At 44.2% G+C, this 14,793-nt stretch overlaps 1 protein-coding gene across 1 annotated transcript in view; it reads left to right on the top strand.

The window, feature by feature from the left end:
* PNP (purine nucleoside phosphorylase) overlaps positions 1-11,094 on the top strand; it is an 11,682-nt gene extending 588 nt beyond the window's left edge. Inside the window, exons 2-6 of the mRNA XM_085315269.1 lie at positions 3,071-3,240; positions 4,071-4,174; positions 6,077-6,252; positions 9,717-9,907; positions 10,877-11,094. Coding sequence (XP_085171395.1) covers positions 3,071-3,240; positions 4,071-4,174; positions 6,077-6,252; positions 9,717-9,907; positions 10,877-11,094 — 859 coding nt within the window. The remainder of the gene's footprint in view (positions 1-3,070; positions 3,241-4,070; positions 4,175-6,076; positions 6,253-9,716; positions 9,908-10,876) is intronic.
* The last annotated feature ends 3,699 nt before the right edge of the window (positions 11,095-14,793 follow it).

Genomic DNA, 14,793 nt, shown 5'->3' with positions numbered 1-14,793 from the left:
AAATTTATGAAAATATGAAAGAAGAGGCACTTTAGAGGGGTTTCTTTCCTTTTTTTTTTTTTCCATGCCATAAAAGATCTGTCGTCAGTGACAATCCTGTGTTTTGCAACAGATGCGTTTCTCCAGCGGATGACAGCAATCACAATAAAGGGGATTGTGTTTTCAGCTGATCCTGTGATTTAATCCAAAGCGATGCCACTGAGCACTATTATTAGGTGTGCATTGTTGGAGATGGGGTAGCTATGGGGGGCTTTGTGTTACACGTATTAATGCATGCTGTCAAAAAGCCTGCCCAGACCTCAGGGTCATGCAGTTCCAAGCTAAATATTGCATTCACTGACCTTGGTCAAACTCTCCTTSTCCCACTGAGCAAGTATCTTCTTCCTCATGTTCAGAAAATTCTCAGCACCCACTGGTCCCCTTTGATGCTCTGCATCCAGAAGACTTCTAAGAACTAAGCAGAAAATATTGTGGTCTGGGGCCCCCAAATGAATATGCACGTTTTTTTTCCATTAGTGAGGAGTTTGCACTCAGCACCAGAGACAGCTCTGGGATTTTTGGAGCATTCAGGGGCTAAGATGGCTTTAAAGGCTGCTTCATACTTGCTCTGGCTCCTTTCAGGCTAGTAGAGTTCACAGGACTGGAGTTTTACCACCCACTTTGGTAGGAAATATTTTAACTTTTCTGCTTAGAAGGAAAAAAATCCCTCTGAAACTCAGTGCAACTCAGTCAATCCCATTGTCTTCAGCTGTCATTGAATCAGTTCCATCCCAGACTCCCAAAATTTGTGTGGGTGCAAGAATAGTATTTTTGACTTTGATCCAATGATACGCTCGCCTTTTAAAAAGTACACAGCAAAAATGGAAGAAAGGGACTAGGGAGCAAATGAAAGAGCAAATACTTGGTGACCTGTCTGCCACAGATGCCTCATGAGCTTGGATATTGCATTTAAACTCTTGGTTCTTTAAAAYTTCTAAATAGGAGTTACTCAGGGGAGAAGGTATGAGAAGTCATTCATTAATTTATGTRAAGCTCTTAAAAATATTTGCCTTGGGAGAACTACAGCTGGGAAAATGATAATATGATCAGTCAAAGGTAGGCTTGGTTAATGTCATTTTCATATCTTTTGCTTATTTTAAGAGCTTGGAGATAGCACGTGGAGAATTCAGCAGTAAGTTATGGTAAATAAACTCTCATTTCTAGACTTTTCAAAGGAAAAGTATTTCAGGTGCATATGACTTCATTTTAATTCAAGAGTATGGAAGGGTTTTTTGTGCAGATCATGAGTTTGCCATGCTCTAAGTGTATAAGACATCACTGTTCTAACTAGGAACATAATTTTGATGTAGCAGACATTGGACAGAGCCTATAGCAGGAGCTGGGAGATGAAAAAGCTCACAGAAGATACCCAAGTAATAGCTACCTGCTGCATCAGTATCAAGAAAGAAAAACGGTTTGAGTCAACAGTCTGCATTTGAATGACGTGCCCTTCAGGAATTAGATGTACATCGACGTTCAAATCCTGTTCATCGATGGTCGGAAATCTCCCGGAGTATAGAGCAGCACTTCGAAAGGTTTTGYGCAYGTGCTCTAAGGCTGCAGAAAACAGAAGAAGGTTTGCTCCTCTGGGAACAAGAAACACCTTTTAAAAAAGAAACATTGAGGAAACGGAGATGCTGCTTATCAGCATCTCCAGTCAATTTTATTTCCCCTTCATCCTTGCAGTGTCTGATCTTTTCACTCCTTAATAACCATATGCAGAACATGCTGCCCCTATTTGGGCGAGTTCACTCTGTGACCCAATCCTCCATCAAATACTATTATTAATTCTGTTCATCAGTGGCAATGGTTGAGTTGCTATCAAGAAATATTATCAGTACCTTTTGCTTTTGAAGAGAATTTCCAGTCAACCCTGTTACTGGCTTTCAGAAAGTATCTTCATTGTGCTATTGGAAACAGGATTATAGGCTTATTCTTCTATTGATTGTATTTTCAAAGCTGTGATTAATGCATCTGAAGACTACTGGAGTGACAGGGCTAAAAGCTGAAGTCCGCTCACTTCGCATGAGACAGATACAAAACAGGCAATGTAATGCTAACTCCTCCTATCCCACCTTCTAGTGATGTGCGTCAGCACTGGGCAGGACCTACGTTTCAGCAAGGTATCTGAGCAGCCCCCCTGAAATCAAATAACACAGGCCCAGGATCCCAAATTCCTGCTTTTAATTTCTGTTTTGCCACAGAGTTATGKCAACGGCCTGTTGCCTAGGACAGGCTCTGGGTGTGCGCCACTGCCCACCCTGCAGGAGAGAAAAGGATGGGCCAGGTCTCCGTGTCAACCTCCGCTTCCAAAGTCACGAGGTATCGAGAAGGTGGATGTTCAAGAAGTGTTGCCAGCTCCAGAAGGAGGCACTGGGGGCTGAGGGCACCCAGCACTTAGGAAGACTGGGTTCCCTATCTCTGTAGAGGATGCGTGGCACCACCTTGCATGGGACTGCTGTCTACCACGTCGCAGGGGGACAGTGACAACTGCCTYGTCAGCACAGCAGCTCAGTTGTGCCATACAGGTGCCCCTGGCCTTGYRCCCTCTYGCATTTCCCTATCTCCATCCAGAAGAGCAAACCTTCTCCTGTTTTCTGCAGCCTTAGAGYACAGGCGCATCCYCATCCCTATCTCGCATCCCTGGTCAGACATCTCCATGCACTGACATATAGTTCACAATTTCTCAGRCTAACAATGTTTTCACATTCCTTCAGTAGCTCCGGAGAGAGCAGTGCTCACCAGAGCATGAATAGTTATGCCCTGTGACGTTCTTGTGATATAGGTATCATTAGGTGGTTTTTCACTATAGAATGAAACTGGCACAGAGAATTCAAATGATTTGCCTGTGGCCAGAGCTAAAATATGAGATTAAAAGYGGTTGCTATAGAGAAACATCTGTAATAGCAGTGAAGCTCCTATCATTTTAATCTTAGCAAGAAAAAATTTTTCATCTTCTCAGGACTTCTATCCTTTGAGGTTTGTTCTTTGGATGGGTTGATAGCCTCACTGACCTGTTCTCCTTTTGCAGAAATTGCTATGAGGTGTATAAGGAAACAGCAGATTGGTTACAAGCCCATACCACTCAGCGCCCAAAGACTGCCATCATCTGTGGCTCTGGACTGGGAGGTCTGGCTGATGTGTTGGATAACAAGATAGTCTTTCCATATGAAGATATCCCTCATTTCCCACGGAGCACAGGTTAGCACAACCCAGCGCGTCTGATTATTTGTAAGAATTGTTCAGTGTCCCATCAGCAACRTTTAACTGAGCCCAGTGTCATCCCCTTACGCTGAGACAGCCCAAACCGGCATACACAGCGTGTGTTCTGCTCTCRACACCTGGCTGCAAACTGTCCTTCAGTGGTGAAATGAGCATCAGTAGAGCCATATCTTGACRCAACTTCAGTGTCTTCTCTATGAGCCCTAATCCCAAATGTCCATCGTTCTTCCTAGGTGATAGCTGTAAACTGACGCTTTTGCTATCACCAGAAAAAGTTTGTACTTGTTCCTAGATAGACAGGAACTCAAGGAATGGTAATTGTGAGCTGTTTTTCACCTGCAGACTGCCAATACAAATTCATCCCTGGTTGCTTGTTCCTAATATCCTGTGAGTGGTTAAGGTCCYGTGAGAAATGATGTGTTCTTGGACCAACTGCTAGCAAGCAGAAATCAACATCTTGGAAGCCATCACTCCTCACGTGGCCTGACCCTCTTCTGAAGCTCTCAAGCACATGTTTGTGTCCCTGGAGGTATTCTCCAGAAGTATTGGTCAAGTCAAGTTAAATGGTAGGATGGCAAAGGGAAGATCTTGCCAAACTCAGTGAAAGCCACTGAACTTCTTTTTTTTCCCAAAAAACTAGTAATCCACCCATGTATTTCTGCATGTTGACATTGRTATTTATACTGAACTTTCTGTTCCTGGTTTTGCAGCGCTTGGCCCTGCTGTAACGCATAAGCATCAGCTGACAAACCCCTCTAAAATCAAAGGTCTGAGACTTGTAACTAAAATGACATGCTGTTAATCTACAGTTGCAGGGCACGCTGGCAGGCTGGTGTTTGGGGAGCTGAACGGCCATCCGTGCGTATGCATGCAGGGACGTTTCCACTTCTACGAAGGATACTCTCTCAGTGCGGTGAGTTTTCCTTAARAAAATTGTTCACGAAGCAAAAAAGATGGATTTTTAAGACAGGTAAAAGTGACTGCTCGCTTTGACATCTACCTGYAGGAGGCTGGCTCTTGCAAGGAGTATTTAAACAGCTTAGGCTTGGATTTCAGTCTCTTCCGAAAACCAGAAAATTGGGAATTCAAACTAAGATAAGCCTGCTGGCTTCTGCCAGATAAAGCCGATGCCGCGCAGCCGTACGGACTGGCCAGCCCCACTATACACTCAGGGCAAAATGGTGTATCATACCAGGCAGATTAATTTACGTGGTTCAACTCAATCATTTTAATCGTGGTTTAAATCAGCAACCGGGAAACTTTTGAATCATAACAATAATCTGTTTTAATCTTCTTTTGTGTTTGTATATTTTATAGTTTTTTCCCATAGAAAAAACTCATTGGCTAGTATAGCTTGGAATATTTTCCAGTTTACATATAAAAACTATATGTAAATTCAAACACTTACATAACCTAACATGCATATTTAAGGATTTCTGTTAGAAAATGGAAATAATATTTCTTATTTGCTGGCTGCTGGTTTTGTGAGTTCTGTTTTTATTTGGTTAGGTTTGGGATTTAATTTGTGGCTCAGGGCAGTTTGCATTTGAATATCAATTATAATACTTGGCAGCATTCTTACCTTTTAATAAAAAAACTGTTTTAAATGTGCATGATATAAAAATAGGTTTATCAAAACATTTTTCAATTAAAATTACTTCATTTATTAAAGAAGTAGTGTTCATAGGAAAGACGTGATGTTTATATAGTTACTGCTTCTTGCAGCTACTTTAGCATTTTAGAACTAGATCTTCCTCATTCCCTCCTGATTCCTTCTTTTCTTGTTTTTTTTTTTTTTTTTTTTTTTTTTCTTTTTTTTTTCTTCTTCCAGTTCCTAATAGTTTCGTGACTCTGGATAAGCTGGTCGTTGCAGTGAGCTAATGTGAATAAGCTGAAATAAAGTAATCTGTTTCTGCAAAACACATTGTTGCTGGTTTATCAGTTAAACTCCAGGTTTGTGTGCATAAGTAGTTACTTAACCAGCACAGTGGTTTGACTTCTGCAAGACTTTGGCAGCAAGGAAAAATTATTGCATGTTCCTTCCATACTCTGTTTGACCTTAGTGAGACCTTAGTGAATGTGGGCTTGAATTTTGAAGGTATTTATTTAAAAACTAATTTTGATTATGTTACAAAAACATCAAAATGCTTTTTATTTAAATTTTGGGGGAGATTTTAAATTAGAGGGAAAATGATTTGTCTCCTCATAGGCTCATATAGGCCCCTCACTGCCCATGGAGATGGGAAATTTCTTACTTAGATGCCTGGAGGCCTTTAGTTCTCCTCCCCATACAAATAGGACACTCGGAAACAGATCTTGTAACTAAGAAGGAAGCACAGCTATGGTATGTGAGGATCTACAGACCTGAATCGAAGAGAAGTGAATCTACTGAAGCCAAATAGACTAAAATGGGGGAGGACTGCTCCAAAGATTTTCTCTCCTCAAAGAAAGTGAGCAGAATGTTAGTATTCTACAAACTCCCCTTCTCCTTGCCTCCCCAAGAAGGCGATTGCTAGCTGCTTCAAACCTGCGCTGTTTCTTTCTCCTCTCTTTTATACCCTCTTAATGCTGTTGATCACAGAGTGTCTTTTCCCTGCTGCTATTATTTTTAATTGAGCAAGGACAATTAACCAACTACTTAATGGCTGCTCCAGCTCTCTCCAAAAAGATGCAAGAACAGAATGGAAGATAAAATCAATTTATCTAGTAATCTCACCCATGCAAAGACAAATCTAGCACAGTGCTCCTGGAATGCCAAACATGTGGGCTAAAAACTGATATTCCTTGCACGAATGTCTCTTTTTGGTTCTTGCAGGTCACCTTTCCCATCAGGGTGTTCTGTCTCCTGGGCATCAAGATTTTGATTGTCACAAATGCTGCTGGGGGATTGAATCACCACTTCCAAGTGGGGGACATCATGTTCATTAGAGATCACATCAACATGTTTGGCTTGGGAGGGCAGAACCCACTGCGAGGACCAAATGACGAGAGGTAAGAACGTATCCTCCCTCCTCGAACTGGGCAACGTGCACCTATAAGAGCAGAAGAGCATTTCTAATGGTTTTATAAAAGATTAGTGGTAYTGGCTTAAAGCAGCTATGTGGCAGGTTCTTTGCAGACTTCCCACACAGCTCTGTTGCTGGCTTTTGCTCCTGTCCTGCTTTGTCTCTTCTGTTCCACGCTTGAGTTCCAGTGGTGCTAGGACAAAGCACATCTGCCCTAGGCCCCAGCTGACCCCTCGGCCCCCACATTGCCAATGCATCCTTGTTTTTACTCCAGTCATGAGCTGAGACCATCAGTTGTACCTGCTGGCAAGTATTTACTGAGAGTTAGGGTTTGAATCCACCTAAGCACAAGGGAAAAGCTAAAGCAATAACTAAGTGTGCTATGCCACCCGTCCTGCTGTCTCCAAGCACCTTCACTGGTGGTTGCCTCTAAATCTACAAGGAGTTTGTATGCAAACCTCCAAAAGGTTTGACTTGTAAAAGCAGAACCCTGATSCTTCTCCTGACGTCGCTAGCCATACTGGCTCCAAAACGGATCTGCTGCTGTCTCTTGTCAGTCCCCGTCTCTGCCGGTTCCTTCTGAGCGATCGAGTGAACTGCAGCGTTTCCAGCCTGCATTTATCGGTGGTCATTTCTGATGTGATACAACTGTGACACAGCAGAGGCCAGGCAATAAGCTGGTAGAGTATAGATGAAAATTCAAAGGTTCCTGATAACCCCTCTTGTATTCAGACCRTGAAAGTGAGGTGCCTCTGTTAATATCTTTTATTCACTAAGACATCAGTCCGATGAGAGTTAGTCGTCTTGGCAGCCTGCCTCTCTGGGGGCCTCTAGATCTAAGAACATGACCTGCTGTTGGTCGAGCTGGCAAGTGAATCTTGCAGAGCAGCAGTCCAGGGCTTTTGCTGTACATGTCCACTGGACCTTTGGCCTGAGCAGAGGAGGGAGCTCAGATATCAGATAAGTCAACAAGGAAGCAGGAGAGAGCTGGGATTGTCTGAGTCTTCTCATGATTTTGGTAAGCAGGTAACAGCAGAAAAAATGGCTTCCTAACCAAACAGGCAGAGAAGAGGCCAAATAAGTCAGATGTGTAAAGCCAAGGGACAGGGAATAGAGGCAGAGAAGGRGGTGATAATTTATGAGCAAAGAGTGAATGGAGATAACAGGATGCGCAAATCTGTTGTTGGGTTGGTAGTACCTTCATCTTAATAAAAGGAACAAGTTTGCAGGACAGATACCTGAACTGTCTTGGGATCTTTCCGGAAATTAAGTTCTGGTTGAGAGCAACATATTCCACCTGGTTTCCAGTTACAGTTAGTTCCTTCCTGATCCTGATCCAACACCAGAACTGGATCTTGCTTCTGAAGARATCTGGAAGGTGTTAGCAACTATCTCAAAAGATAAATGTTGTTCTGCAATTCAAATGGCAAGAGGACAGTACCTATCTAAAGCAAAACATCTTTACATCTTTATAGGTTTTGGTGTGGGTTGGAAGAAAGAAAGATCAAAAGCAAAGAAGCCACATGGAGGAGCATTGACAGCTCTCTGGACTTGCATAATCACTCAGGCATCGGAGGAAAAACGCCAACCAAGCAATAACTTCYTTTGGACAATGTTCAAAGGCAGCATAGCTGTCCCATTGCCTCCCCAAAGCAGCTTCCTGGTGAAGACTGCAGTGCTCTGGGAGATGTGACTTTTGTACTGCTCACCAGGGCATCCAAATGGGCAAAAGGACTTTATGAATCAGCTTACAAAGTGTCACAGGGTGTTGCTTCAGCAGAGCAGACTCCTGCTAAAAGCCAGTCTGGCTCAGGCATGGGGAAGAATTTGTCACAACGAGCACAACAGAGGGAAAGCTAGAGGTAATGCAGGGATGTGAAAAGGGAATATATGGGAGAATCTGAGGATTGCATTTAATAAATTAGAGAGGCTGGTTTGTGCATTGCAGGCCATCCTTCAGGAAGGAGAAGCAGCAATTTTTGTGCTGATGAACGCTTATTCTCTTAGACTGGACAGAAAAGGTTATTTTTTATTTATAATATTTTAGTGCTCACAAATGTAAGTCAGCTGCTGCCTTGAACATTCAACTGTAGGAATATGAAAGCTGGCCAAAGCTTTAATAGCCTAGATAAGGGACCTGATCCATTCCTATCAAACCAAGGTGAGGAAGGTGGCTACAAGTTTATTTTGCAGATTACTTCAGCAGCACCACACCAGTCCTTGCCATGTACCTCTGCTTTTCTTGACCCCATAGTACAATTTGCTCAATCAGGAGAGGGCTGGGCTATTATATGAAGATCCAAAGCAAGTCAGAGACCCAACCTTGAAGCATAGGATGAATGTTACCTAAAACTTGGCCCTAGAGCTTTGAGATGTGCTCCTCTGCAGCTTTTCCTGCAAGATGGCACCAAGAGCAGGACATCATTGCCTAAATATAGACATTTAATAGCATCTGAGACCCCAACGAGTATCCTTTCTTGGGAGCTGGCAAATACAGCATAAGACCTACAGATACCTGCATGCTCTGGAGTGACAGCCGGGAGATGAGCAGGACCTACCAAAGTATCTCAAATGGTGCTAGATGCCTTTGGTTAAGACAACTAAATTCAATTATATCCTAGAAAAGTGAACTGACTTGTGCTTGGTGAGACCCTGCTGTGCCAGGAATCAAAAGCTGAATGGGGTGCTGTGCCCTGGGGTATATTCTGACTAGCAATATCTGTTCCTCTGCAGAACAGGCCTTCTAAAGGAAGCCATTCCCTGGACCCTTCAGACTAGCCTAATATAGATAGCAGAGGGGAGAGACTTAAATCTCACCTGTTTTGTCTACAACACCTCCAACTCTGTTTCTATTTCAAATGTGAGAGTGTTAATGAGGTGAAGAACAGCCCATGCTGTTGCAGAAAGGGGCATCCGTTCTGCAAAACCAACCGAGCTAGGCTTGGTTTAACAGCTGCTCACTGCAGTGAGTCTTAAATGCATAGTTACCGATGCTCCACCAGGCCCTGCTCCAGCCTTCTCACTGGCGTGGCTTTTGGGACTCGGTTCTGCAGGATGCAGGAAAAGCAGAGAGCAGCAACTCTTTGATGTGTGATTTTTTTTAAAAGTCACAACAGCCAGTTACTGGGGAGAAAGAATTGCCATCAGTGTTATCTGAAGACAGAGGTCCTTGGAAAGACCATTCCCTAAGGACTTGTACTGTAGGCACACAATGCCAGACCCTCCAGTGGCTATAATCTCTGCCATGCCAAGGGTCTTGGGAGCTTAGATCTGGCAGGAATGTTGTGCTGATGGAAGTGTCTGATGGTGAGRCTGGGGTGAGACTGTGCTCAAGGCAGGTCTGCCCTTAATCTTTCCCTTTTATATCAAATGGTGATCATTACTGAGCCCTGATGGAGAGAAAGTAGCAGTAGCAATATCAGCATGGCCGTGTCCTTTCCTGCCTTACAGGTTTGGAGTGAGGTTTCCCTGCATGTCAGATGCTTATGAACAAGAGCTGCTCAGCCTGGCGAGGGAGAGCGCGCAGGAACTGGGCTACCTGGGTTTCACCCGAGAGGGAGTATACTGTATGCTGGCAGGTCCCTGCTATGAAACCATTGCAGAGTGCCGCATGCTGCAGGCCCTGGGAGCAGATGCAGTAGGTAAGCTACACGGGCTGGGTTTGTGGGGTCATTTGGGCACTGAGCAATGGGTTAAACAATTAAACTCGGCCCCAGGCTGACACTTTTCACCGTTTGTCTCCCCACCTAAGTGTCCTRGGCGCAGAGAGATAAGCTCTGTATAGTTCTGCATAGTTCTGTAGTTACTTAATGCAGCTGCTAGGATGAATCTGCAAAACAGTTCTTGTGTTTATGGCTGTTGAGACAAGGAGCCCAGCATAATGCTCCATTTGTTTTCCAAGGAAGAAATTCCTCACACTGATGGCTTGACTTCAGCAGGAATGAGTGGCGGTCAATCAGAAATCGAGTGCTGTTCAGTTATACTCTAAATTCTGATGCTGTAAGGATTTTCCCTGTGCCCTTTCTGTACAAAGCAGTCTTCCACAGGACAGTCTCAGTGCTCTAGGGGTAGCTGTTACGGAAACCTTCCCAACTGCGCTTGAGGAAGGTAAGCAATATGAACCAGGCGATTCCTCCAGCTTGACACCTGGGTAGCTGAAGCAGCTTGTGGAAGTCTGTTCGTTTAAAATCTGCAGATGCATTGTGTGTGAAGAAAGGAGTTCAGCTCCTCAGAAAGCTGTTTCTCCTAGTGATAATTTTTTAACCGTGGGAGAGAAGAGTCAAATGACAGAGCGCATCAGTACTTCTCATAGCAGGGATACAAGCAGCCTGATGTGAGACGCTCTGTCTTAGGGACAGAGACACAGTACACAAGAATCAAACACAGCTGGCTCATGCTGAACAGAGTTGTAACTGCAGTGCTACAACTATTACAGCCTTACAACTGATACAGCCTTAAACTATGGCATTGCTCAGGAGTAGAGAGCTAAAGGGAAATGAGACCAGGGCATGCGCTGAAGATGGAAGAGCGGTTTGGAGCATTAGAGATCTTGTTTTGGTGTAAATCCTGACCCTTCTGACTCACCCTTGTCCTTTTCTCTCCTGCTGTAGGCATGAGCACTGTCCCGGAGGTAATTGTAGCCAGGCACTGTGGCCTCAGAGTCTTTGGGGTCTCCCTCATCACCAACAAAGCTGTGATGAGCTACGACAGTCAGGAGAAAGCCAACCATGAAGAAGTTCTGCGCATCTCTGTGGTTCGAGCTGAAGCCCTGCAGAAACTGGTCGCTCACTTGATTGGCAAGTTGGGGGAGAATGCAAGCTCTTCATGACCTCCAGCACTGAATCTGCCTCAACTGCAGTTCTCCTGGAGATCCTAGAGCTGTTCATCGTGATGTGTGAACACTAGCAAATGTTGGGGGAGAGTCATCTGCTCCCTTGCTTTTGAATATACCTTTGATCTTTGTCCCTGTGGTGTAGTTGGTCAGGCACAGAGAAGTTTGCCAGAATGATGCCCTTGTTAATAGCCACCTCCCTTTATGCCCTGCCAGGAATGGCCTTCGGGCACTTCAAGAAACACAACCTGATGGTCTCTGGTAGATCCCCAACCCCAAATGTCTGCACTGAGCACCTCAGTAACATGAGCTACAGCTCCCCCTCTTCACGCTGCAGAGCGTTCGATGTGTCTTATCTGTGTGCCCCTGCCTCTCAGCGCAGCACTCTGCTGCTGTGGTTCTCCTCTCCCTCACTGCCCTGAGCCCCTAGCTGGTAATCAATCCTGAAGGGCGGAGAGCTGATCTCAGGGTATAGTGACTGCTGGGAATGCTGTGTTAGGACCTGATCCAGAGCCAGTAGAAGTCCACAGGAAGACTCTAAGGTTTGAGTGAGGACCTGGGTATGTAAAATGGGTGAGACAAAAAATCGGATCAATCTGGAACAAGCAATACTGCACAGTATGCAAATTACAATTGATTTTATGGCTCTGAAAGCCACTGCATCCCCAAACATTTGGGGGAGGGAGAGTGTTCACCTAATATCCCCTAAAGGTTTCACCAGAGAGTCTTCTTGCTGCTCACTTCCAAGATGAGGTGCAGAGCTGAGTACCTGAGTGCAGCATTTCTGCAACACATCCCACTCACACCTCTCCACTCCGTTTACAAGGCTGAATCAGTGTTGCCTTATTTTACAGACAGGGAGAGTGCAGCTCAACTAAAAGATGACTTGTCCAGGCACTGTGTATAAGTGRTCAACCTGCAAAAAAGAATCCAGATCTGACTCTACCAGTCTTTATTCAATTTGTCTCTAGATGTCTTGGAGATCAGTAGTCTGAGCCAATGGTGCTGGCTGCACCTGAGGCCAGTTGCCTCTTATTGTCCCAAGACAGAGAGAAGACCACCCTCTAGTCCAGTGTTTCACCCCAACTTTGTGCTGTTGCAGTCCCTGCAGCAGATGCTGGAGCATCAATCATTTCTGGAGTTCAGTGATGTGAAATTACAATGGAATTAATATTTATCAACAGATAGGATATTTTTCTGCTTTCATTGGTCATTTTTCATGAAGAAATTGAACCTAGCAGTGAGTAAGGAACAAACAAGAGAGACCACTACATTCCCTTTTACCAGCATGCCACTGATCTGTCATGGATAGTCCATGGTGAATATTCACCAGGACTATGCATTATTCCCCAAAGGTCAAGCTGAGCTTTGAGGAACAGTGACTGCAATCATTAGGTAACCTTTTTCATTCATTTATCTTGGAGTTTTTTGTACAGCCCGTCACTGTCGCAGTTAAATGTTTTCAGATGACAYAGTGATCTGAACTGAAGACACTCAACTCGTCATGGAGAGCTTCTAATTTGGCTTCCTTAATTTAGCTGATTGATTGCTTACCATTGATGCTAGCCCTTCTGTGACTTTTCTTCAGTAAAGGGCACAACAGGACATCGTGGCTTAGTGATTTWTTTTTTCAGAGAGCTATTATTTTGAAGCCCTTCATTTTGCAATTACTAGTCTCAACCAGTGTGTTATTACTGATGCAGATGTTACCACTAGGAAGAGATCAAAATCAAACCATGCCTATCTGGCACCGTTTCGTGAAACGATTGCACCTTAGGTGTAGAAGAGATCTCGAGGAACCATCCTGTTCCCCAGGGCAGGATTACTTGTGATCATTCCTGACAAATGTCTACCYAACCTGTTCTTTAGGTCTTCCAGAAGTAGAGGATTCATTGGAAGTGTTCTGCTGGCTATGTCACTGTTTCAGTACCTCTCTGCCCTCAAACTAAGCCCTCTGAGGTAGCACCTCTTTCCATTCAACTAGTCTGATGGTCMAGACAATCTCAGGGACCAATTCTGATCACAGACACAGGAGAACAGACTCCAGCTCCTCCTTCCATAAGTCTGTTGCCTTTTCAGGTCTAGCAGGAGTGAATTGCKTGTCAACGGCAACAGTATAAGGGAGGAAATATGAAAAGCAACAGATGTTCAGAGAAAGAAGGAACCATTTTTACCTGCTGCCTTTTCAGACTACAAGTTGTCCTAATACGTGCTTGTTACAGGGCAGAGAGAGACCGGGTAATTTCCCCTGCTTAGAAAAGGGTACTTCACATTCATCTAATTAATACCTTGTAAATAMAAAGTCTCTCAAGTGAGAGGAGAAGACAGCTGTGCGGTTAGCCGTAACTAGCGGGCGGGCAGAGTAGCTAAGGCTGGGATTTCATCAGGCTCCATTAGTTAATCAGAATCAGGCTCGACTGGGTCTTGATGGGAAGTATCCAAAAAGCCTCACTGCTGTGCTGGTATCCCTCAGGCTGGGCTTGAGACTGTAGGAGTTTGGCAGCAACACCTGCTTGCTGTACACCGAATACACGCCTCTTCCCAATCAGTCTGAAGAGTTCGAGTGTTAGATAAACATCTTTCAGCCCCTCCCTAGGGGGAAGGTAATATRTACTAACATCTCAGAGGGAAATTTTAAGGTGAAAACCAGATATCTAAGTACCATGCACTTATGTTTGAACACAACTTAAAACTTAATCTGAAATTTTCTTCCATATAGTTATTTTTAAAGAAATGCCTAAATAACATTTGAGCCCTTTAAAAGTTGGGGGCCTTCCTTTCTACCATCAAAGGCTGACCTAGGCAGCTTGAATTCTGTGTGAATATCCTGCCTTTTCTCCCTGTTGAATAACTAGATGGGCTGCAGGCACTTTGAAAAGGATCTTGTTCACGCCTTGGAGGAGAGAGGGAGGGATACAATTAAYGAGTGGATTTTGGAGATCCTTTTAATCAAACACACTTTTTACTGTTAATAAATTCCAAAATACTGAAATGCACTGATGCAAGTGTGGGGAAGATGTATGGAGAAGAAACTGGGAGGAAATAAAACCTACTGTGATACTGAAAACAACGTGTTTGTGTTTGGCACTCCAGGACTGCAGGTTAGAAAGGAAGAYGAGGTCGTTAGCTGTAGCTCCCGTCTCAGCCCTACAGCCTGGAGAACAGGGCAGCAAAGCCTCAAAACTCAAGATCTGGTCCAAAGTTTGACTAACATTTAGCCCAGGTACTTCTTAGTGCGGCTAACCCAACTGGGCAGGGGAGCTGGTTAGGTGAGAAAGTACCAAGAACCAAGTTTTCTAAGGAGGTCTTCAACTAAGTTACGAGCCGGTGAAAGATGTGGTGCTGGACACACACCCAAGGCTGCGATGGCCACCAGCACAAGAAGTCATCTACACTGGAGGCAGGGCATGGTTTCCCTGGCGCCTCTCACCTGAGATCCTATGGGACAAGGCACAGTCATGCTTCTGTCAGTGGATCCTGTGCTTTTTATTTGGTTCATCTACTACTTTCTAAAAACATCAATGGCTGAAATAATTAGCTCTAAGAGAACCTCAGCTTCCTTTTGTTCTCATTTTCTATGCAACTTACTTAATTTTGAATTTCTGGCTTTTGTGGTCATCAAGTTAACCTGAAAGATGGGAGAAAACTAAGGAACTAGCAAGTGAAAGAAAAGAATCCCAAATTTCATGATTGGTG

Source organism: Rhea americana, unplaced genomic scaffold, assembly GCF_003343005.1.
Source record: "Rhea americana isolate MKP2758 unplaced genomic scaffold, rheAme1 scaffold_425, whole genome shotgun sequence".
Lineage (NCBI taxonomy): Eukaryota > Metazoa > Chordata > Aves > Rheiformes > Rheidae > Rhea > Rhea americana.
The sequence above is the reverse complement of the archived record's forward strand: the minus strand, read 5'-3'. Positions and strand labels throughout refer to the sequence as shown.